The sequence below is a fragment of the Lissotriton vulgaris genome, chromosome 1_1, assembly GCF_964263255.1.
Source record: "Lissotriton vulgaris chromosome 1_1, aLisVul1.2, whole genome shotgun sequence".
In the NCBI taxonomy this organism is placed as follows: Eukaryota; Metazoa; Chordata; class Amphibia; order Caudata; family Salamandridae; genus Lissotriton; species Lissotriton vulgaris.
Genome location: NC_141685.1, coordinates 1,491,471,878 through 1,491,499,272, shown reverse-complemented (window position 1 = coordinate 1,491,499,272; position 27,395 = coordinate 1,491,471,878). Strand labels below are relative to the sequence as shown.

Below are 27,395 nucleotides of genomic sequence, written 5' to 3'. Positions count from 1 at the left end.
TCCGGTGTTCGGTGGATCCACAGCGGTGCCCTCCCGGAAAGTGCGGCCTCCCCGGGGTTGAGACCGGGGCCTCACCCTCAGCGAGTTGCCGGCGAGACGGTGTCGGAGGCGGCCTCGGGTGGAGGTCTGGGGCCGGCCGGAAGATGCCGATGTGCGAAGAGCCCGGAGGCAAATGAAAGCGCCTGGGACACTCGTCCGGTGCTCCAGAGGTGGTGTGCGGCAAGTTGTGGGTTGGGGACGCCGTGACTGGTGGCTCTCCCCTTTGTTGCCGTCCGGCCGTACCGGGTTCCTTCACTCGGTGGCGAAGAGAGATTGTGGTGGAGCGGTGTCACCGGCGGGTCCCCCTCCCTTGTGACCACTATTTCAGCTCTGTGGGTGCTGCTCGTGCGCTTGAGGGGGGTCCTGCCGGGGTTCTGTTGTTGAGCTCACCCCTGGAGACGAATCTGGAGAGACGGCGTAGCTGTCGCAAAATGGCAGCTGCTGCCATGTTCCGTGCAGGGTCCCGGGATGCCGAATTCCTGCCCTTGCACTCCGCTTGGGCATGTACTGGTGAGCGCGAGCCTACGATGGGCGACGTCCTGCAAGCTTTGTGGTCCTGGAGGTCGTCCTTGGTCCGGGATTCTTGTGTGCAGCGGGATGTAATGGCCCCCATTCCTTCTGGGCCAGCTTTTGAGGACGCGGATTGGTCTGGTGTGGTCGCTGATTGTTCCCCGCTTTCTGGTTGGGGTGGCGATGGTCCGACTAATGAACGGGTGGAACCGCTGGAGTTCATTGACACTGGTATATACGGCTGCTGTGAACGGTTTCTGCATTGCCCTCGGAAGAGGTGGTACTACTGGCTGCTTCGGTCTATACTCTAGCAACTTTTCCATGGCCTTTCTTCCTCGCCATGTCCTATGCCCACTGGATCTACGCATATAGCGACGTTGGCTAAGAAGGGACTAGGATGAGCCCGGTTCTTTTAGGAGGACTACTGATTGGTGAATGGAGTTACGGACTGCCCTACATTGTGATACTTTGCGGATTCCTTCGTATTTGCGTATTGCTGAACGCTTGCCAGTTTCGTTTTGGGCATTACTCATGGCGTAAGTGGGCGGGGGCCGTACCATTTGCTAATGGCTCCTCTCCCCAGGCCCTTCTTTTTCTTTCTCCCTTCCCTTTTCCGTTTCTCTATATTCTCTTTTCTATATTTCGGGTTCATCATTAGGGCGACAGGCACGCTGCTGGGGGGGGGTAGGCCGTAGCCTTCTGCAGGGGTGCAGGGTGGGATGGGTGGAGTAGGGTCTATCAGGCTGTTCTTTGTTTCTATGGCTCTTTTGTATCCTTTTCTTGGGTCTCCACGACTGTGTGTAACCCCGTGGGGTGAGTTACGGTGAGGGGAGAAATAGGTATTTTACGTCACATGATACTCACGGTACTGTTTCTCCTAATTTATCGCTCCGACCCCTTGCACGTTCGCTACTTGTATTATTGCTTGCTATTATCACTGAGGGGCGGGTACAATAACGTGGAGTCCCCTACTTCTTATCTTCTTTGACTTTCTTGTTTTCTTATTTCCGGGGTTGGGAAGTATAGTGATTGCAGACAATCTGCTTCCCTGATGGGTTTTTATTGCTGCGGAATTGCTGTTCAGTTAGTCTCTGGGTACATGTGGCTGGGCGTGGAAACCACCATTGAGGAATTATAAGCTAACCTATGTCTTGCATGCTATGGACCTTTCTGATAACTTTTCTTTTTGTACTGCAACGAAATAGTTGGATTATTCCCCGCCATGTACTCCAGGTTGCTACCTATACGACCGATCCTTTATTCTTTACTATATAAAATTAACCTTCCCTGATCCTGTGTTGAGTGGTTCTAGCTAGCTGATAACATTGACTTGCAGCGTTAGGTAATATGATCTAACCACTCTGTACCTTTAATTGATGATGGTGCTTTCCAGTTTTGCCCCGTGGCCGGCCTCCGGGTTGTAGGCCCGTATTTGTACGCATCCATTTTCTCAAATAAAGGTTTTCAAAAATTTAAATAAAAAAAAAAAAGATGAACCTTTTTGTAACAGGGAGCCAATGTAGCTTATGAAAGGGAGAGGAAGATGAGGCATATCTAGGGCTAGTTTGGCAGCAGTATTTTGGATGTGTTGAAGCTTTTTTACCACGCCCTTCTGTGCAGCCAGGAAAAGAGAATTGCAGTAACTGAAGCGACTAAGAAGAGTTGCCTGGACCACCTTGCGGTGTGCTGAGCTAAATATATATGTTGTAATCTAATTTTTATTATTAAAGCAACTAAAAATAATTTAGTTGGAATTTTGTATATTAAAAACCCCTAAACAATCTCCTTCTAGGTTGAAACTTTAAGAATCTACGCACACATCCAAACCATCATCAAGAACTTCTTCATGTGATCAGGGAAACGGGTGATAGTTCTGCCAGTTTCCAGTGGCATGGGCATAGTGGCCCCAGAGGCTAGCTGTGCAGAGAGCTAGACTGCCAGTGCCAGTATCAAAAGACGTTGTGGCCCATATAGCCCAGATTCTCTGCCTGGATTGGCAGTGGGAAAAACATTTGGGTTTAATTTTTGCAGAGGAGGCTTGGACCACTAGAATTTCCAGTGAAGGGTGTGACCATAAGAATTTCAGCTCACATGGGTCCTTCTGTCTAGCACGTTGCCTGTCGATTACAAAGGCCCCATAAGGGGTTCTCCCAGGCAGCCAGTACATGCCCCAAGAGTTCCTTATTAAACGGCAGCAACGATTCTGAAACTGCAGAGGGCTGCACAAGTTTTATTAAAATTGTATATTTGTCATCCGCCAAAGGCAAGGTCAGCTCCAATCCTATTGCTGCTTTTTGTATCACTGGAGTGAAAATCTCAAGGAGGGATAGATACAGGTTTAAGTGATATCCCCTTTAGGAGAAATGCCCAAACTAGTTGCATCTTATAAAGCCAGATAAAGGCCAGCATTAACGTTGTAAGAGCATCTGGTCATAAACTTTACCTGGCATATTAAGAGCATCAGAGTCTGAAGCAAAACGTTCGTCCATCCTGGCAATCCCTAGGCCATGGGAAAGTGCTTTGAAAAGGTTCTTTGCAAGACAATTCTTTTATTTCCCTTTTGACCCTTGGATGATGTTATTCGACTCAGAGGGCCTAGAAGGCAGTGCCGCACAAGTCTCCTAAGGTAGGACTGTTATCGCTGAGCACAGTGTGCCTTGGAGGACACTGATTTCTTTAGAGGTGGAGCTGCTAAACCTGCAGGAGGGGGGTCCGCCGTCTGGGACTGTCCCAGGGGGCAACGGGACCATCGGTAAAATATCCAACCTAGCTGATGGAGTTTTGCAATTAAAGTTACCATTTTTCTAATGTCTGCTCTGGGAAGAAGGAAGAGTCCGGCATTAAGGAGAAGCATTCACATATATCTGGCCATGGGCACAGAAGCTAGTCTTGTAAACAATAGATTTTCCTTGTGATTTACATCTGTAAACCACCGGTAGAAAAAAACAAAAACATCCCTCTTGTTTAACTTACGTTAGTGGTACTAGATACAGGTACATTTTACCCATTGCTGGACAATGTTTAGATGGTTAAGAGTTGAGGCAAACATGCTGATTTTGGCCTACTAGGTAGACTAATCACCACAAACGTAGCTTAGATACCTCCAGCCTCTTAAAAAGCAATTACATGTTTTTCGATTATTTTATGTATCATTAAATGGCCTGGAGTAGTAGTAAGCATATTACCTGTCTGAGTGTAATGCATCCAGTTAAGTATGACTTCTGGAGCTCTGTACCATCGTGTAACCACATAACCTGTCATTTCCCGGTCAGTGTGCCTTGCCAATCCAAAATCGATAATCTGGGATCGAAAGAAAAGAAAACAGCAATCAAACAAATATGAAATTACTGAAGAATGTAGGTAAGAATGCTGTAGAAAAATGTCAACTAGCTCGATATAATTGATTGACCATTGTAGTATGCAGAGTCAATAAGTACACTTATTTAAGAACATTTACTAACAGTACTGGCGTTGGCCCAGGGTTGGACGCCCCAGTACTGGCATGGTTCCATCAAAAAGGGTCAGAATCATTCCTCCCTATGTTCTTGATGTCCGAGTAGGTACGTTTTCATAGAAGCACTCCAAGTGGCAATCACTCAAAATACCCGGTGTCCAGGACAGCTGGATTATTGCCAAACTTTATAGTAGCTAACAACCATTCTTTCAGTTAAAATAAATGGAACAGAATGGGGGGGGGGGTCAAACTTCCTAGCACGGTTAATGACTCTCTGGACTACCATCTGCCTTTGAAATTTCAGCTCTTGTAGTGGAGTATTTTTTTGCAAATGTAGCTCCAGTCACTTTCAAGATCACCACAAATGATTTTTTTTAATATGATCTGGAAATTTGCATGGTCTAGGCATGTTGGCCTTCTGTCAGGCCCCTGTGAGCCCCTAACCCATCTCTCACACGCAACTCTAAAAACGGAACCACAATGGTTGGCCATAGATCAATAGGGATGTAAAATTATAAGTGTCAACATCTCTAGTACATTTTGGACGCACACTGAGATGTGACAAGTGACAGACCTGCAATTTGAGGCTCAGGGAAAGCTATCTCCTACAGACATTTGTGAACATTTTAGACCCGTGGAATCCAGAGAGAAATGACTTGCGTTGATTTCTTAAACTTTTCTTACTCAGAACACTGCAAAAAGAGTGTTGAAAACCTAAACATATTCTCATATTTACATACTGATAAACACAAACATCCATAGCCAGCTGCAAAATACAATCATGTGTTGATGGCCATACTGCACAGCAGAGGAATAGGATGAAAGAACAAGTTACTTACCTTTGGTAGCACTCTTTCTGTTGGATACTCATTCTGCCCACCGATGTGTAACCTTTAGAATACTCCCTAGACATCGGACTAAATCTGGTAATTGTCGTTTAACTCTGGAAGTGGCTTGGGGAGCTACATATAAGCGCCACCAAAGCATGCAGATGTCAGTTGCTTCCTGGGATTTATACACCCCTAAACACAGAGCGCAAAATCATATTAGTATGGACCAGTGTGCAGCGGTCTAGACTTGGGACCTTTTTTGATGGCAGAGTCCAGTTCACAAAATAGGGAATAAGTAGGGTTGATTAGGACACTGTTTTAAGCATTCATCAGAATAGACACCAACGCAGTGCTTAATTTGTAAAATATTAAGTGCCAGGGCTCTGACCAGGAGGCCACTGCAGCTTGCACCACCCATCGCCCCTGGCATTCGTGCCATAACTACGACTAACTATCGCTCTCGCATGTAAATGCGACAGTAAAGATTATTCCTGGTCCCAAAAGCTAAATAAATGGCTGGGGAGGCAGATATTAGTATTTTTTGCATGTATATTGTTTCCCTTCACAGTTGTTCTACCGCTTCTCTCTAAATTACATGAGCAGCGCCACCTTGTGGCAGACTGCCCTAAGTGTGGTATTGACAATTAGGTGCCGGTGCCGAGCACCGGAAACAAAGTGCTGGTGCTCAGAACCGGAAAGGTCCGGTTCAAATTAAGCACCTCACCAAAGCAGTAAATCCCAGGTGGCGGGTCTGTGGGCTGACTCAAAACAAAGTCCTGCAGGACCAAGCAGGCTAAGTGCCCTTCTGTCAGACCTGGCTGTGCAGAATTTAGTGATTTGTGAACGTGTGGAGCAGAGCAGTGCTCACATCGCAGTCTGCCAAACGTCCAGAACAGCACTCCACATGCCAATGCAGTGGCAACAACTTTAGAACTGATGGAATGAGCCTGCAGGCCGCCTTTTGGAGTCTGCTTCTTGGCTAAGGCATAGAGATTTTGATAGAGAACAATCCAGCAAGAAATTGTCCTATTCAGCACAGAAACTCGAACAAAGAGTTGATCGTCCACACGATGTTCCCTGGTACAATCAATAAAAAAGTCGAGAGCTCTTTTGTGATTGATCCAGTGTAGTCTCTCCTCCTCTGTAAAAGGGTGTTGGGGAGCAAACAATACAGACAGGGTGATGTTTTTCCCAACATGAAAAGGAGTCAACACATTGAATAGAAAGGAGGCTCTACTTCTCGGCACCAGCTTCTCTGGAAAGAATGTTCTGCACGGTGAGTTAACAGAGGGCTTGCAGGTCACTCACCCACCACGCCGATGTTCTAGCAATGAGAAAAACGGTCTTTAGAGTGAGAAGCTGCAAAGGACAACTGTGCAGCAGTTCAAAGGAAGCACACAATAGGAATGCGAAGAATAAGTTTAGGACCCATGGAGGCATGATGAAAGGTGTGGGCAGATATATGTGCTGCAACCCTTAAAAAACATAAAAATAAAACATCACAAAGGGGGATTTAAATAAAGAGGGCTTGTCTAGCAACCATAAAATTGCTGAAAGAACCAACAAATAACCTTTAACGGTGCCCAGAGCAAGGTCTTGCTGGGCTAGAGACAACAAAGAGTAACACTTCAGATAGTTTGGCTTTTAGTGGGCCAATCTGCCGAGTGCCCCACCAAATCACAAACTTACCCCAATGACTGATGTACACAGATTTTGTGGAATTTTGTGGAGGGAAACCTAGCTGCCAGAAGGACATCTACAACTTAAGTCGGAAGGTAGAATGAGTTCAATTGTCAGTGCTCAATCTCCAAGCATGGACGTGAAGACCGTGTAGGCCCAGGTGGAGGACTTTGCTCTGCTGCTGTGACAGAAGATCTTTCCGAAGCAGTAGCCTGGTCAAAGACAGATGCCCAGGAATTCCAGGTCCCACACTCCATGCCCAATCTGGTGCCACTTGGGCCCACTCATTCCTGATCTTCTTCATAACCTGACGCAGGAGAGGTAGTGACGGAAGAGCGTACAGGTGCCTAGAGCGCCACTCTAGATGAAATGCACCTCAGAGTGAAAGCAGTCTTGGGAACTCCAACATGCAAACATGTTGACATTGTGTGTTTTTGGTGGTGACGAAGAGATCAAGCCAAGGTTTTTCCCATTCGTAGACGAGACCTTGCACCACCTCCGGGTATATTTGTTATTTGTAATCTGCTAGGCATTGGCGGCAGAGTTAGTTCGCTCTGGCATTCAAAGAACCCACCGGGCAGTGTGCCACCAGTACAATTACATGAACACTGGGTCCACAACCCCACTGTTCATGTTGCAGTACCACAAAGTAGTGATGTTGTCCATGAGCACCTGCACCAGTCTCCCTTTAATAGATGGCAGGCAGGCTTACCACTCAGGCGAATAACCGACAACGCCAGGAGATTAACATGGAGCTGGGTGTCTGCTGGAAACCAGCTACCTCTGATCTCCACTTCTCCCAGATGTCTACTCCACCCCAGAAATGATGCATTGGACACCAATGTTCCCTCTGGGTGGGGAAAGGAGAGGGGTCTGCTGCTGATCCAACAGCCATCACTGCAGATCTTTTGCATGCTCCTAAGAAATCTGGCTATAGTCCCAGAGATCCCACTGATGCTATGCCCACTGGTACTTCATATCCCACTGCAGGGTCTGCTTATCTCATCTGGCATGCTTGACCAGTAGAATGCAAGAGGCCATGAGTCCCAGTAGCCTTAACGTCATCCTCACTGAGATCCAGGATGGAGGCCGAAAAATTGAGATCATAGCCCAAATGTCCTGGACTCTCCATTTCGTGGTGATTGGGGTATATGAAAAGGGTCCCAGACCAAGAACAAAGAAAATTGTTTTCAATCACATAATTATTTAAATAGAATCAAAAAAGCAAATGATGGTGCTCAGTGTTTTTATTATCACTGCACCAAAGGACATTCAATGTTCGAAAAATCATACATATAGTACACAAATTTGGGTGCGCCCACAGAAGGGGAGGGAGGTGTGTGAGGGAGGGGGTGTATTTCAATTAGTTATACATCACTGATCGAAAAATCCATAAAACAAGAAATTCAGCTTTCAAACCATAATTGTCATAGATCCACAAAGAAGAGGTCAAAAAACACACATGTCCAATAAACCAATTTACAAAAGAAAAGAGACTCCCATAGTGATTATTACTATCAAACTGGGGTTAGGAGTTCTTGATTTGTAGAGGATGGTCTACGTTTCGACCCAAAGGTGTAGGACTGTAGATCCTTACTCGCGGGTCTTCATCAGGACGTGAGAGACAGGGGGGTGGGGGTGATGTGGGGCTGGTTCCTAGGCACAAATTTAAAACACTACATTACTTGAAACTGTCTCAAAAGAGTCCCGACATAATCATTCATCAAGACACCCAGAAGGGGTATTATTAAAAATTCAAGGAAGAATAAAGGAGTTTGGAAGAGAGGTTAGCTTATACTGAGGAAGAACTCTAGAGAACCAAGTTACGCGGTTGGTTTACCTGACAGTGCAGGTGGAAAAAAACGGCCTGCCCGTTGGGCGTGGTCCGTGTTCAAGCGGTCCCTTGTTCCAGTGTGGTATCGTCTGGAAATCACAATGGAGAAACTGACATTGAAGTGACGATTGATTAAGGCATTTGCTACAAGGTCTGGGGCGTGAACAGGGGCAGCCTACCTTAATTGATAGACACAGTGGTAAAGATCACTCTTGCCGTCGTGCCTAGCGCGATTTAAAAATCTCACAATTCACTTTAGGATCGTGCCATGTCTGAAAAAAACGAAATTGAAAATAAAATTAAATAAACATAAAAAGCGGAGTTGTAATCATATGAGGGTAGCGGTTTTTACTGGGGGCACACTGTAAAAATAAATCAGGCACTCACCCGATGTAGAAAAAGGCAAAAAATTGCAGAGAGGGACGGTCGGGCGTCTCCGCGCGTCTTCTGACTGAGGAATTACAATGTCCCCGTGTAAGTGCGCTCAATGGGTTAATCAGGCAACACTCGTCATACATCTGTAAGACACCAAGTATCAGATGGTATTAGCGTTGCACCCAAGATTGGATTATGTGGTGGTAAGCTGGGTAACGCAACTTCTGCTATTAGAAAACTCACCCGAGGTGAAACAGAGCCGAACTTAAGGAGCCGGCGTCTCTCCGCATCTGTCGGCACAGCGAGGAAGGGTTGCCCAGGGAACCGGGTTGAATTTGTAAACTCGTAGAGGAAAGACTCTCGCAAGTTGCTAAGAGACCAGGTGGCGTCCTGTGGGAGGTGCGGGGAGGAAAGACTCCCATATCTGTTTAAGCGAGGGGTAGGCCATGTTCAGATTATTGGAAGCATAAAGAGTTTAGGAGGTAAAAGGCCAGTGTTTCGACCAGTCTTGCATAGTAAAATTATTATGCCCACCACGCATATTGCTGATTATAAGGGATTTTTGGGCCGCGAGCCTGCCAAAATGCGGCGATCAGGCGCTCGGTATTCAAAAACAGGAAAGCATCCCTGAATATCACTACTATATCGTGCTCAATTTGGGTTACCAATTGAAACCTTGTTGTAAACAATTGGGGGTGATACTCTACTAACGCGGACCTGCCAAGCATGGTAGTCTAGCGTTCATAGGGCATCAAAGGCACTCAGAGAGATGAATGAATAAAGGAAATGATTACAAAAAGATATAAAAACACAAAAGGCAGACCTGTCATATTCGGCATTCAAGCATACCAAGTTCCGATTTTTCTTGCAAAATAACATTATGACATTATGTCCAACATGCAAGTTCACTGAATATGGGGGAAAACAGAGTCGCGGACCTGCCAAACCACGGCGGTCAGGCGCTCGGTATTGGAAGAGGATACACATTCCTTACTAACACTGTATTATCATAATAGTCATACACTCATTTTGGGAAACTTTGGGTACCAATTATACCATGTTAGTTAACCATGGGGGTCGATACTTAACTGGCGCGGACCTGCCAAGCATGGTAGTCTAGCGTTCATAGGGCACCAACAGCACTCAGAGAAATGAATGAATAAAAGAAGTACAGTGGAATGAATACAGGGGAAAGGGGTCATGAGGGGTCCGAGGTACACCTATCAATGTGTGGGTCAAAGATCAAAGTGTTGCCATTTGCGCAAAACTACTCTCAGATTCATTCAGGCCCAGAGTGACAGAATCAAAAAAACGGATCCATTTTATCTCCCTTACATTAAGGACGGGTTCTATACTCCCACCCCTAGGGCCTAGTTTGACCTGTTCCAAAATTGTCCACTTAAGACTCTCAGGGGGGTGATTGTTGGCATTGCAGTGGTCAACCAAAGGGGCACCAGTGACCTTGCAACGGACACGACTGCAGTGCTGCAGGAAGCGTACTTTAACATGTTGTTGTGTCTGTCCCACATATATCAAGTCACAAGGGCATATTATGCAATAAACCACATTGGTGGAGTTACAGTTTGTGTGTGACTTGAGAGGAACTTGGTGTTGTTTGTGGCTAAAGACAACACCAAGTTCCTCTCAAGTCACACACGAACTGTAACTTGATATATGTGGGACAGACACAACAACGTGTTACAGTACGCTTCCTGCAGCACTGCAGTCGTGTCCGTTGCAAGGTCACTGGTGCCCCTTTGGTTGACCACTGCAATGCCAACAATCACCCCCCTGAGAGTCTTAAGTGGACAATTTTGGAACAGGTCAAACTAGGCCCTAGGGGTGGGAGTATAGAACCCGTCCTTAATGTAAGGGAGATAAAATGGATCCGTTTTTTTGATTCTGTCACTCTGGGCCTGAATGAATCTGAGAGTAGTTTTGCGCAAATGGCAACACTTTGATCTTTGACCCACACATTGATAGGTGTACCTCGGACCCCTCATGACCCCTTTCCCCTGTATTCATTCCACTGTACTTCTTTTATTCATTCATTTCTCTGAGTGCTGTTGGTGCCCTATGAACGCTAGACTACCATGCTTGGCAGGTCCGCGCCAGTTAAGTATCGACCCCCATGGTTAACTAACATGGTATAATTGGTACCCAAAGTTTCCCAAAATGAGTGTATGACTATTATGATAATACAGTGTTAGTAAGGAATGTGTATCCTCTTCCAATACCGAGCGCCTGACCGCCGTGGTTTGGCAGGTCCGCGACTCTGTTTTCCCCCATATTCAGTGAACTTGCATGTTGGACATAATGTCATAATGTTATTTTGCAAGAAAAATCGGAACTTGGTATGCTTGAATGCCGAATATGACAGGTCTGCCTTTTGTGTTTTTATATCTTTTTGTAATCATTTCCTTTATTCATTCATCTCTCTGAGTGCCTTTGATGCCCTATGAACGCTAGACTACCATGCTTGGCAGGTCCGCGTTAGTAGAGTATCACCCCCAATTGTTTACAACAAGGTTTCAATTGGTAACCCAAATTGAGCACGATATAGTAGTGATATTCAGGGATGCTTTCCTGTTTTTGAATACCGAGCGCCTGATCGCCGCATTTTGGCAGGCTCGCGGCCCAAAAATCCCTTATAATCAGCAATATGCGTGGTGGGCATAATAATTTTACTATGCAAGACTGGTCGAAACACTGGCCTTTTACCTCCTAAACTCTTTATGCTTCCAATAATCTGAACATGGCCTACCCCTCGCTTAAACAGATATGGGAGTCTTTCCTCCCCGCACCTCCCACAGGACGCCACCTGGTCTCTTAGCAACTTGCGAGAGTCTTTCCTCTACGAGTTTACAAATTCAACCCGGTTCCCTGGGCAACCCTTCCTCGCTGTGCCGACAGATGCGGAGAGACGCCGGCTCCTTAAGTTCGGCTCTGTTTCACCTCGGGTGAGTTTTCTAATAGCAGAAGTTGCGTTACCCAGCTTACCACCACATAATCCAATCTTGGGTGCAACGCTAATACCATCTGATACTTGGTGTCTTACAGATGTATGACGAGTGTTGCCTGATTAACCCATTGAGCGCACTTACACGGGGACATTGTAATTCCTCAGTCAGAAGACGCGCGGAGACGCCCGACCGTCCCTCTTTGCAATTTTTTGCCTTTTTCTACATCGGGTGAGTGCCTGATTTATTTTTACAGTGTGCCCCCAGTAAAAACCGCTACCCTCATATGATTACAACTCCGCTTTTTATGTTTATTTAATTTTATTTTCAATTTCGTTTTTTTCAGACATGGCACGATCCTAAAGTGAATTGTGAGATTTTTAAATCGCGCTAGGCACGACGGCAAGAGTGATCTTTACCACTGTGTCTATCAATTAAGGTAGGCTGCCCCTGTTCACGCCCCAGACCTTGTAGCAAATGCCTTAATCAATCGTCACTTCAATGTCAGTTTCTCCATTGTGATTTCCAGACGATACCACACTGGAACAAGGGACCGCTTGAACACGGACCACGCCCAACGGGCAGGCCGTTTTTTTCCACCTGCACTGTCAGGTAAACCAACCGCGTAACTTGGTTCTCTAGAGTTCTTCCTCAGTATAAGCTAACCTCTCTTCCAAACTCCTTTATTCTTCCTTGAATTTTTAATAATACCCCTTCTGGGTGTCTTGATGAATGATTATGTCGGGACTCTTTTGAGACCGTTTCAAGTAATGTAGTGTTTTAAATTTGTGCCTAGGAACCAGCCCCACATCACCCCCACCCCCCTGTCTCTCACGTCCTGATGAAGACCCGCGAGTAAGGATCTACAGTCCTACACCTTTGGGTCGAAACGTAGACCATCCTCCACAAATCAAGAACTCCTAACCCCAGTTTGATAGTAATAATCACTATGGGAGTCTCTTTTCTTTTGTAAATTGGTTTATTGGACATGTGTGTTTTTTGACCTCTTCTTTGTGGATCTATGACAATTATGGTTTGAAAGCTGAATTTCTTGTTTTATGGATTTTTCGATCAGTGATGTATAACTAATTGAAATACACCCCCTCCCTCACACACCTCCCTCCCCTTCTGTGGGCGCACCCAAATTTGTGTACTATATGTATGATTTTTCGAACATTGAATGTCCTTTGGTGCAGTGATAATAAAAACACTGAGCACCATCATTTGCTTTTTTGATTCTATTTAAATAATTATGTGATTGAAAACAATTTTCTTTGTTCTTGGTCTGGGACCCTTTTCATATACCCCAATCAACTACCCAGGTCCCACTGACTACATGGGTCTAACCCTTCTATTCACAACATTTCGTGGTGAAGCACAAAACCGCACTGTGTCCAGAATAACTCAGATGAAAGGGAGCATCTGTGAATAAGTCAGGTGTGACTTTGTCAGGTTGATGGTGAACCACAAGAATGTCTAGAGGTTCAGTATAGTCTGAAAATGTGTGACGACTGCCTGGGGAAAGTCGCCTTCACCAGCAATAGCTGGTGGGGTCAGGGAAAACTGGTACTCCCCGACCCACATAGACGCGCTGCAACTGCTGCCATCCCTTTCGGGCACTGGTGAGACAAACTGGTACTCCCCGACCCACATAGACGCGCTGCAACTGCGCCATCCCTTTCGGGCACTGGTGAGACCAAAGGAGAGCACAGCAAGCAAAGTGCTCTTGGCCCACAATGAACTGCAGCTAACTCCTGTGAACTTGCAGGACGAAGATGTGGAAATAAGCATCCTGCAAGTCAAACATTACCATCCAGTCTCCAGGGTCTAGGGCACACAAGCCCTGGGCTTGGGTGAGCATCATGAATTTGTCCTTTTTCAGAAAGGCATTGAGGGGGTGAAGGTATAAAATAGGACAAAATCCTCCGTTCTTTGGCACCAGAAAGTAGCGGTGGTAACAGCCAGTTCAAACTTCTTTCCAAAGAAGCCACAGAGAGGGTGCCAACATCCGAAGAGCCTAAATTTCCTACTACAGATAGGCATAACCTGGCAGGCCAATTTGCAGTACCCACTTTTCTAATGTGATAACTTGCCACCCTAGGAGAAAGTGCCAGACCTTGCCTCCGACAGGGTGGCTGTGTGTCTGTAAGTGTCCACTAAAGAGGTTTTGTGGTTGCAACAGCTGTAGGGGCTGGGGCTGCTTGCTGTCCACATTGTGTGTTGGTGCCTCTGCCACAAAAAAGGTGTATTAAGGAAATGTCCATAAGGGAAGATTGGACATCCCAGGAGAAGCCCATAGATCTCATCTAGGCATGTCTCCGGAGTGTCACACTGGTGCCTATTGCCCAACCAAGGCAATCTGCAGTATTTAACCACAGCAAATTAGATTTTTTCTGCATCACAACCATCCTGAATGGCTTTAGTAAGAATGGGGTGCAAGTCCTCAGGTACAGCAGCTTGTCCCTCAGCGACGATGTCCCAAAGGGCATGAGTGTATCAGCCCAATAGGTAGCTGGCATTGACAGACCTTCATACCAGACTGGTGGTGGTGAACGCACATTTTCCAAAGGTTTTCAGGCGCTTTGACTCTCGGGTACTGTGTTAAAGTCAGATCACCTGGGGTAGGGTGGTGGCACCTCACTATCAGCCCATTTATTTGTGGTCCGGAACATTGCTCTTCCCATGACCCAAACAGGGTGTCCATGATGGACTCATCAAAAGACAATAGAGGTCAGTATTGGTCTGTCCTGGTTGGAAGACTTAGGTTGGGACATTCATTTTCACTTCATTAGTAGGCAATTGGAGGTCAAGAACCTCAGCCACTTTTTATTTTTGGTACTTGGAGTTGGACCAGGATTCCAAGGACTGTAATGAATTCATCTAATGTCATCCGGGATGAGAGGCAAAGATGTGGGTCTCCAAATACCAGAAAACTGCATGCCATGGCTGGTCGAAGTGAAAGGGATGGTCCAGTTTCTGCACCCATAGTCATTCCTGTGGTTTTCAGCACAGTCGAAGTCATCAGGAAAGTCAAAAAAGAAGCACAAGAATTCCAAGCAGGTTCATAAGCGCTGATTGCTAGCGCTTCGTGAAGACCGAATCTCCTGAGGCGGATAGCCGGGAGAAGCACTAACTGCATTTGTCTGTGTTTTTAAACAAACTGTATTCTGTTGCTATTTTGCGCTGTCACACGACCTACCTGGGTATTCCTCCCGCCTTCACCGACGCCGAGGCTGCGGCCACGCCCACTCTTAGGCCACGCCCCCTCCCGCCCTCTTAGCTTCATAAGCGCTGATTGCTAGCGCTTCGTGAAGACCGAATCTCCTGAGGCGGATAGCCGGGAGAAGCACTAACTGCATTTGTCTGTGTTTTTAAACAAACTGTATTCTGTTGCTATTTTGCGCTGTCACACGACCTACCTGGGTATTCCTCCCGCCTTCACCGACGCCGAGGCTGCGGCCACGCCCACTCTTAGGCCACGCCCCCTCACGCCCCCACGGGCGTATATAGATGTGTAACTTCGGGAAGCGCAGCGGACGAGCGCAGCGGGCGCGCCTAAGGCGAGCCCGTCTGCGCCCGTCCGCGACGGGCCGGGACTAGGGGCTTTGATCCTTGGCCCATCACTCCCTGGTACGTTACACACGTACTCTAGGGAAACTCTGTTTAAGTTTAGGTCACCACCTTGCGCTTATTGCACCATATTGAATCCTTTCCATGCCCCTTCCTTTTGTCCTGCTTGTCATCTTTCTCTTACGTCCCTCCCCTCCCTAACTAACACTGCACTATCAGACTTTCCTCCTACATGTGCCACATCCACTCCCACAGTTATTCTCTCAACTCGGACATTGATTAGCCTAAACTGCAGATCCCTAGTGAAACACAAGAGGGAAATATTTGACCTCCTTGTCTCTGAGGAACCTGCAGCTATATTCCTAACGGAGACATGGCTAAAAGATCATTCTGGTCCAGATATTGCTGCGGCTCTCCCTGACAACTACACCTATGTCGGCAAAAACAGAGCCTTGAAAGATGGCGGAGGAATAGCTATAGTCTATAACCGACGGTATTCCTGCAAATGGGAAGACATTGTAGTGCCTAACTGTGAGGTAGGCCTCTTCAAGCTTTCGCTGTCTCCCAACTTTACCTTTTCCGGACTGCTCATATATCGTCCCCCCGGACCAGCAAGTTCTTGGGCCACCTCCCTCCCTGAGTATATAGCGCCCTTCATCCAGAACTCCACCAATTTTTCAATCCTTGGTGACCTCAACCTTCACTTAAATGACCCCTGTTGCTCCATTAGTAGAAATTTTTTACAGGACCTGGCTGCATTAAACATCACCCTACATAACACAGGCCCTACGCATATTGCAGGACATCTTTTGGACCCCATTCTTTCCAATTTAGAAACTATTGATTGTGAGGCCTCACTACCGATCCTATGGTCGGACCACTTCCTGGTAACTTTTACTATTACCATCGGTCACCAATCTAATATTCCCCCGAAATTAACTGAATCCAGACTTTCTAGAAACTGGAACAAACTGGATATAAATGAATTCAATCTCTGTCTTGAGAACACTAGACCTTCCAGGGAAGATAATTGTACTGAAGCTGCTGAGGCTGTTGACGCCTGGCTAGCTAAGGCTGCAGATGCTTGCCTACCCCAACGTATGCAAAAATATAATCTTCACCATCCGCCCGCACCCTGGTTTACAGCTGCCTTAAAAGCAGAAAAAACCATCTGCAAAAATCTTGAACGTAAATGGCGCTTAAAATACGATCCTTGTTCAAAACAAATTTATAAAGCCGCTTTATGCAAATACCACTCTTCATGTAAAATTGCTAAAGTTGAGCATGTTAATATGACCATTCTTGAAGCAAAAAATCGCCCTAAAGCTCTCTTTAAGGTAGTTCAGAGTTTGTCGGGCGCTCTGTGTCAACCCAAACAACCTAGCCTAGATGCTGCGCAGTGTAATTCATTGGCCGAATTCTTTGTAGCCAAAATAGATACCATCTATTCCAATTTTGAGAAATCTACCCCTTCCCCTTCGCTGTCTTACCCATCCACCCCTATCTTACTCACTGAACAGCTGACACTAGAGGACTCGTCTTCTACTTCAGGTCTATATACTCCCTCCACTCCCCTAGTACCCATGATCTCTTGTGATTCCAGAACTCATCTTGACATCAGTTCTCCTTCCTTTCCTCTGATCGACACTTGGGAGCCATTTGACATCACGACTCTCTCTGACATCATTCGCAAAATTAAGTCCGGCTCTCCTCTGGACCCTCTTCCTCCCCACATACTAAACAAACTAGACCATTCTTCTCTTGCACTGATTGTGGATCTTCTTAACACCTCCCTTAACACAGCTTCAGTACCCGCTGCATGGAAACATGCAATGATAGTACCCCTGCTAAAAAAGCCTAATGCAGACCCAAGTATCCCATCTAATTTTCGCCAAATCTCACTTCTTCCAGTTTTTTCCAAAATTATGGAAAAACACATCAACTCTCAATTGTCAACACATGTTGAGGCTAGTGGACTACTTCATCCATCTCAATCCGGGTTCAGACGTGGCTTCTCAACTGAATCCACCCTGTTAGGGGTCTCGGAAAACATCAGGGGCCGAGTTGATAAGGGTGAAACCGTGGCACTCATTTTACTTGATCTGAGTGCCGCATTTGATACGGTTTCCCATGCCATCCTTATCAATGCCCTCAGATCATCTGGTATCATCGGCACAGCTCTCAACTGGTTTATTAGCTTTCTTTCAGACCGCACCTTTCAAGTTTTCTCCTCGTCCTCTGTTTCTCAAACCTTTACATCGGCGTACGGTGTACCGCAGGGTTCCATCTTGAGCCCCTTGCTGTTCAATTTGTATGTCAGACCTTTGGCTGCTATTGCAGAGCAAGCTGGGCTCACTATTTACTCGTACGCCGATGATACTCAGATCATCTACTCCCTTTCCTCTGACTCTCATTCCTCATCCTCCTCCCTCCGTACAGGTCTGAGTAACATCGCAGCCTGGATGTTGGACAACAAACTACAACTAAATGGGGGTAAAACTGAGGTCCTTCTGTTCGGTCCCAACACCACCTTATGGGGACCCCAGCATTGGCCTTCACAAATGGGCCCTTTACCCACCCCATCTATAACTGCTCGCAACCTTGGCGTCACCTTCGATAATCAACTGTCTATGAAGAACCATGTGGTTAAAACATCATCCACTTGCATCACTATCATTAAGTGGTTGCGAAAAATCATTTGGATGCTTCCCTTGGACACTCAGAAGACAGTGATCCAGGCTCTTATTACTTCAAGACTGGACTACGGGAACATCCTTCTTCTGGGAGCCAGTAAAGAGGTGACGCGTAAGCTGCAGACAGTTCAAAACATGGCTGCGCGACTTCTCTGCAAATTACCTAACACTTCTCCTACCTCCAATGCCCTTCGTTCCTTGCACTGGCTCCGAATTGAAAATCGGACAAAATTCAAGGCCCTCTGCATCATCCACAGAAAAAACTCCGGCTTAGCCCCCTCTTATCTCAACCCCTTGGCACAATCATACCATCCCTCTCGTAATCTTCGATCTTCTAATCAAAACCTACTGTCGGTTCCTAGAATCAAGAAAGCCAGAATGGGTGGCCGCTCATTTGCTTGGCTGGCTCCCTCACTCTGGAATTCTCTCCCTCTTCAGATACGAACTGAACCTAACTATCTCAGGTTCCGTGGACAGATAAAAACCTGGCTATTTGACATCTAACAGTTCTCTTCTGACTCTTCCCTCTCACTTTTTGGTTTTAGCGACGGGAAACCTACGGGTAGCTGAGCGCTTTAGAAATTTAATTATAATAATAATAATAATAATACGTCTGTTTCCACCACTGTTGAACTCTGAGAAGTGGCGTGGGCTTAAATGTTCCTCTCAGTCTCATTCCTAAACTCTATCTCCTTCAAAGTCAATTCTGACTCTTGTCCAGAGAGAACTACAGTTTATGGGCCCTTCGCCGACACTGCCGCGAATCCAAGAGTTCTGCGACGCTATGATGTGTCTCTGTAGAAAGGATATTCTACGCCCACCATTCAATTTCTCTTCTGTATATGCTGTTGAGACATTTTGGTTGATGGAGTTGTGCGTGTTGGGCTTGAATGAGCAGTGATATATCCATAACACTTTCGGGGTACATCTGGATGTGGCTTCACATCGATATCAGACAGACGGTTCTCAGGCTGTAGTTTCTAAATCAGAAAGGATCTGCCACGACAATGATACATAGATCAAATTTCAATAATTTCACAAGCTGTTTTATAAATACTTGCAACTGGATAGCCAGAACTTGGTGTCTTTGTACTGTTTATCACTAAGTTGCGCTTATATTGTTTTGCTGCTTGTATCAAAGGTGGACAGTGGTTTAGAAATACCGAAGTTTATAATAAACACAACTTAATGATAAATATGCGAATTCATTTTTGATTGCTATTTTTAGACAAACGGAATTGCACATTAGGACCGGTTTCTCATACTGTACCTTCAGTTCACAATCTTCATTTACTGCTAGATTCCCTGGTTTAAGGTCCTGTAAACAAACAAAAAAAAATTCAGAGTACAAAACATGAGCAGAACAAGCTTATTATATGTTTCTGCAGTAGAACACAAAAACTGTTATTGAATAATAACCTAGGTCTCCTGTATGTATGATCAGTTACTCATGTGAGATGGACATTCCCACTATCCCAGGCCAATGTGCAATCAGATTTGGCAGCATGATGATGCGTGGTCTCTGAGGCTAGCACAATGGCATACCAAATTCACACTGAATTTATATAGGAGTGGAGAGAGGTATCATGATAGAATCCCAATTCAACTTTCCTGTGAGTACAACAGTTGGCAAAGGGATCCCCCAGAAATAGAAAAATCTTTATTTTAATCGTTTTCCTTATCCAAACATTTCTGGGCATGATTCCAAAGTAGCAAATATAGACATTGCATCAGGCATGGGTTACCCAATGGGCTTCCTGGTCATAGGCTGATCCTACCTCCTACATCTGAGAAAACAGACAATTTCCTGTGGGGACTTGGGGTATCCAACATTCCTGCCCCATCAAAGACCTGCACCACTAGACCCGGAAGCTCTTCCCCTGTGAATAATACTAAACATGCTATATATGTGAGATAACAATCCCAGGCATACAATTAAGGAAAAGAGCCAAAAAATGGATTAAGGCAAACACACAACTAATTCAATATGAAAAAATACATTTTTAATATGATAAACACATATAGTAAAAAATCAATAAATTGATGCCAATTGATAAAATAACATTGTACTAATACATATGTTGTCACAATAAAAAGCTATATGATAAGAAAAACAGATGGTTTCCTGCCGACGCGTTTCGACATACACACTATGTCTTCATCAGGACTTTTACCATCATATTTCTTTTTTATTTAAAGCTGTAGGGTAGTTTAGGACTGATATAAAAAATTCAACATTCGAGTTTCAGACTCCCAAAGATAGCTTGTAGAAAATCGTTATTTTTAACATGATTCTGATTTCACATGAAGCAAGAATATCTTCAAGATTAAAATCTTTTATTTGTGGGGTATTATTCTAAAATGATAGTCCGATTCCAGACTACTTTGTATGTCTTAATATTTCAGGTGGATAGCGTAGGGTCGTAGTAGTTACTTCGCCATTGTCAATTGACTTATGCACAGTGTATCGATAGCTGCACAGCGTATGTTCAATAATGCACAGTGGTAGAGTGCTGTTGCTTTATATTTCTTATTGCAAGGATTTCAGCCACACAAATGCGGTACATCGGTAAAAAGACAATGATGCGATGTCTATTCAGACACTCTTATGTGCTTCTATTTCCCAGCAGCGCGACGTATCTTCAAACACCCTTCTACGCTTCCGTTTTTTGAAAAAGTAAAACTTTCAAAAAACGGAAGCGTAGAAGGGTGTTTGAAGATACGTCGCGCTGCTGTCTCTCCTTCGACGTACCACATGTACGAGCTGGGAAATAGAAGCGCATAAGAGTGTCTGAATAGACATCGCATCATTGTCTTTTTACCGATGTACCGCATTTGTGTGGCTGAAATCCTTGCAATAAGAAATATAAAGCAACAGCACTCTACCACTGTGCATTTTTGAACATACGCTGTGCAGCTATCGATATACTGTGCATAAGTCAATTGACAATGGCGAAGTAACTACTACGACCCTTCGCTATCCACCTGAAATATTAAGACATACAAAGTAGTCTGGAATCGGACTATCATTTTAGAATAATACCCCACAAATAAAAGATTTTAATCTTGAAGATATTCTTGCTTCACGTGAAATCAGAATCATGTTAAAAATAACGATTTTCTACAAGCTATCTTTGGGAGTCTGAAACTCGAATGTTAAATTTTTTATATCAGTCCTAAACTACCCTACAGCTTTAAATAAAAAAGAAATATGATGGTAAAAGTCCTGATGAAGACATAGTGTGTATGTCGAAACGCGTCGGCAGGAAACCATCTGTTTTTCTTATCATATAGCTTTTTATTGTGACAACATATGTATTAGTACAATGTTATTTTATCAATTGGCATCAATTTATTGATTTTTTACTATATGTGTTTATCATATTAAAAATGTATTTTTTCATATTGAATTAGTTGTGTGTTTGCCTTAATCCATTTTTTGCCTCTTTTCCTTAATTGTATGCCTGGGATTGTTATCTCACATATATTGTTTGCCCTGTCCCAGGATATTTATCCAAAACAGGGGGTCCTTGTTTTTTGTCAATAATACTAAACCTGCACCATTTTCTGCCAACAACAATAGAGTGAACTTAAATACAGGTAGCACATCCCCACTTAGCACAGACACGCCACTTGCATTCTCATCTCATATGACAGCTGAGGGATCTTTCAGGTGTACTTGAAAAAAATCTGTGTACAGTACAATGTAGCTCAAGGACCAATTATATCTCCTACCGTTCAATTTAGACTTGGGCCCCTGTGGTTCACTTTTTAAAAAATCCCCTCATCTCCTACCACTTTTGTGCTGATGAGACTCCAATTTTTTTGTAAGTGGGCATCATAGAGGATTTTGCCTTTCTATCAGACTCTTTAAAGAATGCAGGCCCCAATTTAGATCTTGGTCAGACTCCTGTTGTCCCTTCGTGGCGGAATAGCCAAATACTCCGCCAAGCTGACAGTATCCTGCCCCTTGTATTTAGATTTGTGTTGGTTGAACTGCCATCCGCATCGACAGACTGTTTCCCGGCACACCGCTGTCGAAGCAGCAGACTCCTCTCCTGGCTAACAGTACTCCAATGACATCAGGTCGGCGGGTTTGCGCTGAGCCTATTTAGACGTCCCCATTGTGCTGGTGTTGTCCTAGCGGTGGTTTGCCGATGGATTGAGTCCCTGGTGGAGTGGAGACTGGTGAGTACTACGGATTTATGTATCAATTCACATATACGTTGTGTTTGCTTCTAAAATATATGTAGAAGATGTGTTATGCCCCTTTTCTAACATATTGCATAGCACACAAACAACCACACACTATTGAATGCACACTCACACGCACCACACCCACCACAACATTTGTCAATACAGATGTGCTCATTTTACCTTGATAAATTGTAAAATGTACACTGATGCATTACACATAAAAATATGTATGTAAGAGCAATGTAAAAATACATAAGACTAAAGAAATTGTCAACACATTATTTATAGTAAGACAAGTGTAAAAGAACTGTACCTTAAATCAAGCGACAATAGAGTTATTTAGCGTGGCGGTTATGTAGTAGCAGCAAAGACAAGACCTGGACAATGGGGTTCAAGACAGAAACGGAAGTGGGAAACAGAAAGAAGTTTCTACCTCATTTCCTTCGATTCTGCCAACACAAAGTAGGAACACATTATGATTGGCCCAGCGGAAATCTTGGCTGGACTCCCACAGACAGACTTCTGCATATGATGCGGTTGATGCAGGTGAAAATTTCCGGCAGAGGCGGCGGTACTCTGGCGGCCTTTCGTCCATGTACCTGCTAACATCTAACTAGAGCTTGCAGTCTGCCGGGTAGATGGGCAGTATCACCATCGATAAAGTGACAGGGGCCAGATCCCCCAAGATCTAAATCAGGCCCTCAGTCCTGGTTGACTCATCACCACCTCAAATTAAAACACTTCAACACTAAATTTGTGATCACTATTTCCAAATGTTCAACATCAGTGATGACTTGGCTGAATGCCTCAGAGTACTGGACTGTCACATCGGCCTATGAATTTGCCAAATCCTTGGGCTTCATGAGGTCTCTCAGACACCAAACTCTCAAAATCCATTGCAAAAGAGGCAAATTCCCAATTAGGCTTTTATGTCTCATGCCTCTATTCTTTGGTGAAGAATTTCAGCAAGTCATCCAAAAACTAGCCCAGATTAGATTACTGGAATTCCTTGTTTACAGGAATCTCAAAGTCACATCTAGCTCATGTTAAAGCCACTTTATGTGCAGCAGCTTGGTTGGTCTCTAGAACTACGAATTAAACTACATCACAATCTTGATTTCAGAGAAATTGCTTCCAACCTAGGGTAGAGTACCCTTAAGCTAGTGTGCATGAGCCACTAAACTCTCCATTCTAGTACACCAATTCACCCAACACAAATTGGGTGTCTGTGGAGGACAGAAGCAATTTCAGAGCTCAAATGCTCTTATGTTTACATACTTGAGTTGCGCAAAGAAAAAACTCATTATTAATCCTTATTGGCCTGTGCAAACAAGCTGTAATATTAAAATAAGTCTAAAGTCCCTGATTTGATTTTGAACGCCTGAAACATTTAATTCGAAACCTCGTATTGATTCTCTCACCCTAACAGTGAAGTTGTCTGGACGGGTCTACCCTTTTTGATAAAGGATACAATTTCCTCTATAATGTGCATATTATTTGAAATGGCTTTCTGTGGGGGTCGCGCAGTGCAATAAGATGGGTGGCACTGAAAGAGCTCTCACGGCCGGAGCCTAAATCATTCACAAGCATCCGCTCAAACCTGCTAGACTTCCCAAGCAACTAGATCTCACAGATAAATGACTCATTACAATTCCTAAAATCAGAATAGGACCCAAGTGCCTGGCTAGGAAGCCACTCGCTGGACGATAACACATGCAATGCTCTGCCCTGGGGTCCAGCCTGGCAGGGAGGAGCAATCGGGGCAGGCCGAACGTGCCTGAGGCCCCGACTAGGACGCAGTGACCTGCACTGTGGTGTGCTTGCCGGCCTGCTGGGATTGCTTACAGAGACATTGGAGGGGTTCTGCTTGGCCCAAGAGCGAGAACGGCCAGGAGTGGCTACTGGCCTGCTTGAGGTCATGCGGCCCCGCATGACCCATGGAGGCGAAAGGTATCACTGTCGAGATGTGAGCAGGAGCGTGCCCCCAGAGGTGCAGACATAGCAGTAGTGGCAGGCATCGACACGAGACTTGCTACTAACACTATTTGGTGTGAACTCTTTAAGTCGTGCCTAGCGCAGCTCACATTCGCTGCTCTATGGGAGGCTTCTTGTGAGCACTCTAAACTTCTCTGTGTGGACCGGACTCCTCCCACACATTGGATTGGCTTTTGCGTGTGTCTTTTAATAATGAAAGCACGCAAATGGCCAAATGTAGGTGAATGTCCCACCTCCTTTCCAATGAGTCACTCCCACAGGGTTTTGCACTCAGGAGTGAGCAACGGCATGCAGGTTGGCAGCTGAATTCCTGGTGAGTCAGGTTACACGCAACACGCTGTGCTTTTGCTTGTTTTCTCCGTCCTTGCTTTAGCCAGACCCTTTAACGCAGATTATTTTCTTACTGAAGTGGTTTTTAAAACTCTCTCGTCGGAATATGGTGAAGTAGTGGTGGTGCGGATCCGGGACTCCACATGTTAGTAGTGTTGGCGTATCCCTCGTCTCTAGAACAAGACTCCCCTCGTGCAAATGCTGTAATGGATGTGGTCCTTGAAACACAAGAACCTTTCTGGCATATGTAATTTATCGTGTACATGTTTTTTTTGCCAATCTAGGCATCTCACTAGAATGGGGAGATCCAGTTATGCGCAGCTCTGTTTTGAAAGGCGTACCAGGTACTCTTGCCTGTGTGTCTGGGGCAGAATTCCAGGCTATTGATTAAGTTATTAGGTAGCCTCATTTTTTTCTTGTTTTTCATGATTTATATATGCCCCCTAATTCCACCGCATCAATATAATTCTATGGTGCAATGTAGTGTTTCATGCAAATGGGAATTTGTTATCGCCCGACACCAAATTATTACAGAATGTATCCAATGTTTAATGATTTTCCTAGTCTTAGTGATGAGATGCAGTTGACCCTCAATGCACCGTCATGTTTAAATGGCGTTTTGGGAGGCTGATGAAAAGTGATTAAAGAGCGGGTGGCCTTGGCGCGCATTTATTCCAATGGTATACGGCTCTTTAGACCATATGCATGTGTGTGTTCCACAGCATAGCTTTTACTCGCTATATTTGATAAATATGGAAAGAAAATGTTGCCCGCGGCATGAAGCATTACTGGTTTGGTCTCAACATAGGGCCGCCCGCCCCCTATGACGTGTAAATCTGGAGGTTCCTCCACCCTATTACTAGCCGCCGGAAGTTGGCTTGGAAGTATATTTACTTTCCATGCACATACATTGGGCGCTTAAAAACTCGATTATAAAATAAGGGATCATTGGCCGTATTGACGGTGAACGAAACAGAAGAGTTTTAATTAGTTGTAATTATCCCGGTTTTCTCCCTTACTCTGTAATGTATGGATACTTGGGGGGGTGGGGGGGGGGAATTGGGGGGATGACCAAGTTTCTTTTGATTGTAATTGATATTTTTCATGAGGGTAATGTGGTTTAAATCATGTACATTGTTTATGTATGCGGAATTCTCAATTGTTGCCTTGAAGATGCTGAAGCCCATGCCCGACATGTCTTTTGTGGTTTGGGTTATCTGCTTATCGAGTAAGCAATTAATTTGTGAACTAGTTAACGTCTTAACTTAAGATATATTGAGCACCAAGTTTCACTATTAACCTAAATCATCTTCACTATAAATTCGTTATTGTTGTGGACGACAGGTTTTACAATGGTAGATGAACATATAGTAAAAATTCGAGGATTGCCATGGTCCTGCAAGCAGGAAGAAGTGCTGGATATTTTTTTTCAGGTGCGTATGTTTCACCAGACCCATGGAAACAAGATTATTATGGCATGAATGACATTTAATGTGGTAGAAATGTACACTCGTTCAAAGTTTATCTCAATTAGCTTTTACACTTGCAATTATTTTTATTTCAAGTCATTTTCATTGAGATTCCACTTGCAATTATTAACGCTAACAATCCTTTTTAATTCTTAAATTGGGATGGGATCCAGCATTTTGAGTGTTAGATGGTTTTAACTGATGCCCACGGTTTATGTAATTGGAAACTGCTTAATGCGTGACATTCCGGCCATTGAATGCAAGTAAAGTGGGTGTATTGCATGAGACATTTGATCGAGACACAAGTTTTTATTTTTGGGGTGGCAATAGGTCGGTATGCATATCGCATATATATGACTAGCTTACATCAGGGTGGTATGGGAGTAATTTAATGGCAAAACAATTCTAGATTTGTTGGGCCTATAAACATTTGCTAGATGTGTGGATATTAGAATCTGCGTTTTATTGAAATCGGGTTTAAGATATTTAATTTTTGTATGTTAACAGAATGCAGCACAACTGATGGTCTCAATTGAATTCATTTCACCATTTCCAAAGAGGGATGTCCTACTGGAGAGGCTGTTGTTGAGTTCGAGACGGCAGAAGACGTGAAATGAGCACCGACAAAAGGCCGTAAATACATGGGAAATAGATATGTAAAAGGAGGTTCTTTTTTCAGTTTTTTTTAGTTTATTGAAGTTTGGCCTCTTTACTGAAAGTAATCAGCATAATGTTCTATTCGATGTTTCCAGGCCCTGTGGGTGGTGGACACTAGTTTTTTTTAGCAATGGTTTTCTTCTGATTATTTTGTCATCCTAGCAGCATATTTGGTGGTACTTTTTTAAATTTCACGATCTTTACATTTTTTGTATAGCTGTATTGATGGTACGGTGAGATGCAATGAGTGTTGGGTCTTTTTAGGTCTTTCCAAGATGTCTAGTCTCAAGCACTTTGTCGTCAGTTCCCCGCTGCTTATAATTGGTTGACTTGGTCACTCGTTTGCTTGCTTTTTTGACCCCCCCCCGCATGTTCTCTTGTCCGTTTTGTTGGGTGACTTGTGTTTTTTGTTGTTTGTTTTTATGCACAGCTTTTTAGGTCGAACCACTTTCACCCTCTCAATCAACCACGGCCAGATTGTCTCACAGCCAAACATACTTTATATAATCACTCTACAGAGTGCATCTTTTCGCGCACCCAGTTCAGGAACCTGCAAGCACTTCTCTTTTCATTCCTTTTTATTTTTTTGCATTTTTATATAGCGCAAAACAAGGTATCAAAGCACTTTACATAAGCAGTAGTTTGGGGGGCGTGGCTTACCAACATGGCCGATCGGTCGTGATTCCGTTCGGCTCCTTTCCAGGCCCTGCTATTTCTGCGGCATCGAGGCGTCTTCCAGGTTGGTGAATGCCACTCTGAGCTGGGGCTGCTGCGCTGATTGCAGGGAGGCTGGTGGTGCTGT

The 27,395-nt window shown here is 44.6% G+C and overlaps 1 protein-coding gene across 1 annotated transcript in view; it reads right to left on the bottom strand.

Moving 5' to 3' along the window:
• Positions 1 to 27,395, bottom strand: part of MAPK12 (mitogen-activated protein kinase 12) — a 431,974-nt gene that overhangs the window by 129,316 nt on the left and 275,263 nt on the right. The window contains exons 6-7 of the mRNA XM_086967390.1: positions 19,216 to 19,263; positions 3,735 to 3,849 (exon numbers count right to left, since the gene is read on the bottom strand). Coding sequence (XP_086823516.1) covers positions 3,735 to 3,849; positions 19,216 to 19,263 — 163 coding nt within the window. The remainder of the gene's footprint in view (positions 1 to 3,734; positions 3,850 to 19,215; positions 19,264 to 27,395) is intronic.